At 29.7% G+C, this 3,531-nt stretch overlaps 1 protein-coding gene across 1 annotated transcript in view; it reads left to right on the plus strand.

The window, feature by feature from the left end:
• Nucleotides 1–2,733, plus strand: part of LOC108375869 (transmembrane protein 135-like) — a 6,893-nt gene extending 4,160 nt beyond the window's left edge. The window contains exons 3-4 of the mRNA XM_017632017.1: nucleotides 284–450; nucleotides 1,579–2,733. Coding sequence (XP_017487506.1) covers nucleotides 284–450; nucleotides 1,579–1,714 — 303 coding nt within the window. The 3' untranslated portion in view covers nucleotides 1,715–2,733. The remainder of the gene's footprint in view (nucleotides 1–283; nucleotides 451–1,578) is intronic.
• The last annotated feature ends 798 nt before the right edge of the window (nucleotides 2,734–3,531 follow it).

Genomic DNA, 3,531 nt, shown 5'->3' on the forward strand with positions numbered 1-3,531 from the left:
AATGTTCAAGAGAACAGCTCGGCTTACGGGGATTTGAGTCCAATTAATCAGTACTTGGAGTCTCGCAGTTATACTACCATCCGATTATTATTCAATTATTTGTTTAATTTTTGTAAAACATAATTTTGTTTAAAATCGATTTTTATTAATTTCGTTTTACTTTTATCTCGCTTTTTTATTACATTATTTATTTTTATTGTTATTTTATTCATTTTTACCTTTATGCATCTACGTGGTACTCCTTTGAAACACATTAAATTCCTTTTATTTACTTTTCTTATAGATCTGCTACAATTTGGGCATCAAAGAAGGGGTTTTGCCCCACGTATCGAATTTTACGATATTCTTATACGCATTCTGTACGGCTATAGAGTTTCATGCAGGCATTCTTGAGCCAAAAACGGTACGACCGAGCTACATCAAATTTCTCCAAGGGATGTCAGGAGATAGGTGAGTGAAATGTTTATTTTTTTTTAAATACTATATTATTAAAATAAAATAAAAAATATTTCAGTTAAATTAAACCAAAGTCCTTTAATTAGTAACAGTTCATTGATCTGAATATAAATAGTTCACTAGGCTTAAGAAACGTAAACGAACTTTATTTAAAAAATAATTGTAGTTCAAATATTATAGTGATAAGGAAAATAATTTTTTTCAAAAGGGTATGCAGTGAAACCTTGATATAACGAACCTTGATAAAACGAAAAACTCTATATAAAAGACATTTTTGCTGAGTCCCTTGAAAAACACCTCGTTGTTGTGAAATTTTCCCTAAAAAATGCTTCATAGATAAACACAGAATATTATTAAGTTATTCACTGTTGGTCATTAGGATAGCGCACCCCCTTTTTTTAATTTGTATAAAATTTTAAAATTGGATTTACATGGTTCATGTTGTATAATATTTTTGTTTGCCTTTTTAATAAAAATAGTTTTAATCTAATTAAATTTTTAAGTACTATTTCCTTCCGTGTTGATAATTTGTTTCCTTTTTTTTCTCTAATTTAATTTTCTGTTATTTATTAATTTTTATTATTTTAAAATCGAAAAATATATGTTTTATTTATTTAATTTAATTAAAAAAAACTGGTTGCTAAAAGGCGAACAGAGTGACCTAAGACCTCCTCGTATCAGATCTTTCATTAATAAAACTGTTAATTGTAAGTATCCAAAGGGTGCGCTATTCAAATGACGAGGAGTGTATAATGAAGAAATGGAAACCTTCCGAATATATCGACGGTTAAAGTCCCTGTTATATAACGAAGTGTCGACTCTAAAGTCTCTACCTAGCGAATTCTGAATAGGTTGACGGTTAGAGTACCGTTGTAAAAAAAACGATACTTCAAACGAATTTTTTGTTGCATCGAAACTTTCTAAGTAACGAAGCATTTGTTTATTTCGCATTCGATTATTTCGAAGCAAATAAAATACCTGATCGTATATATGTATGTAGGTATTTCGGAATTCTGAGGTTTCAAGTGGCCCGCTATGCATAATTGTACCTATCTGTAACTGTCATATTTAATCTTCATCCAATATAATTTATTATTATTTTTGTTTTTGTTTTTTTTTCAGATTTAATCGATTTAACTTGGAACCCTTCAGCATCTATGGTCAAAATGCCAGCGAACAAATGCGAGAAGTTTCCAGAAAACTGAATATTATCAACCAAGCACCGTTGCCTAAATGTTCACTTGCCTCGTGGAAATAATAGTAGCATACATACATACATACATATAGGGATGCAATATCTATAATTACATATACAATGTATAGAGAAAAGCAGACTTAGAAAGGGTTTAGAGAGCGATAATGAAGAAGGCAAAGCCTTTCGCTAAAGTAGCGATTTAGAATGAGAAGAAATGGAAATGAAATACAATTGTGTGATTCACAACGAGTCATTACAGTCATAAATTTTATAACGTTAAAAACGATGCTGCAGTTGTTATGAATCACTCAAAAATAAGTTTAACGTTTATAAAGTTTATGAAAATATCACTAATTACGACACCTTGCGAATCACCAAAATAATTAGTTAGACATCGTCGTAGTAAGGCAACGAAGCAGAAGAGCAAGAAAAATAATGTAATAAGTGTAAAGACATTCCTTAATGAAAAGCGTAATCGAGCAGAGAATCAGCTAGGGTTTCATAAATGTATTATGAATAAAATCAATTTTTTTTATACTACATACTATGTGCATATGTGCAAGTGTTTCTTAGCGTTTTTTATTTTTGTTTTATTATTTTTTACTTGATTTTGTTTGGATGACTTATTAAAGATTAAGTGAAAATCCTAGTATTTGTACATAAATATATATTACGAAAACTTTAATTCTAAAATTTGGGGTGATTTGTTTTTAGACGCAGGTCTTTCAAACTGCGGTGTATTGATTTTTTGGTAGACTTTTATATTTTCCCTTTGTATGGTTAAAAAAAGAAAGATGTGGTGGAATTCTTTCTTATATATATTCTTTCATTAATAATAATAACTATTCTTTATTTACCCGGTATTTTTTATTCTTGCTTAAAAAAAATTAGGAATAGTCGTTGCCTATGATTTAGGTATATAAAATAAAATAAACACATACACATACATATATGGATATGCATATTTATAAAACTAAGGTTAAGACATAAACTAGCTAATAGCTACGATAAAAAAGATTTTACAAAATTTAATAAATAAAAATATACATTACTTTAAAATTTCTGTGACCGTCACAAAATAATTCCAGATTTTTATATTATTTGATAGAGCGTCATATAAGGCGTTGTTACTAGAAAAGCTAATTTGATTTTACTTGGCAGTACACAAATATCAAAATTTTATATTTCACTAAAGTAAATGAGAATATATGTATTTTCTTTCACTCTTCTTCCTTGAGAAAGAAATAGCTGAAATTTGACATTTGGTACCAAATGCAACAACAAAATACATCTTTTTTTCGAACTGTCGTTACCACCTTATATGAATTCGTCTTGACCTGCGCGAAGTCAAACAATATTAAGTTAGCATATCGACGGCTGAGTGGAAGATCGCCCTACCCCGACTGTCGGTTCGAAAACGCCCATGTGGTGAAAATATTGCAGTATATACTTTTAGGCTATGTGCCGCGAGTATTCGGTTAAGTAACTTATTTCGTTTCCATGTTTTATTAATTTAAAAAAACAGTCTACAAAGTAATTACTTTTTGCAGACTAGTTAAAAATACGAAATCTCCAAAATGGATGGTAAGATGACGAGAATACCCTGGGCACGGAATTCCTAATGAATTCTTCCATTCATCTCAGAGTTAACTTTCACCAAAACGACCAGGCTCGTTGTCGTAATATGACTCCCAAAGCCTACAGGGTTTCAATAAAAATTTTGACTCGATAAACCTAAAAATATAAAGTTTTGATGTAGTTTTTAAAATGAAGAATACGAGCATTGAGTCGAGTAAATGATCGAGCTAAAAGCATTCCCTACAAAAATTTGAAAGAAAAAATTTGGTGAATATAATACTTGTAAATCTCTTTATGGTTGG

The sequence above is a fragment of the Rhagoletis zephyria genome, unplaced genomic scaffold (genome assembly GCF_001687245.7).
Source record: "Rhagoletis zephyria isolate East Lansing unplaced genomic scaffold, Rhagoletis_zephyria_1.1 Rzeph_scaffold_09540, whole genome shotgun sequence".
NCBI classification, from domain to species: domain Eukaryota; kingdom Metazoa; phylum Arthropoda; class Insecta; order Diptera; family Tephritidae; genus Rhagoletis; species Rhagoletis zephyria.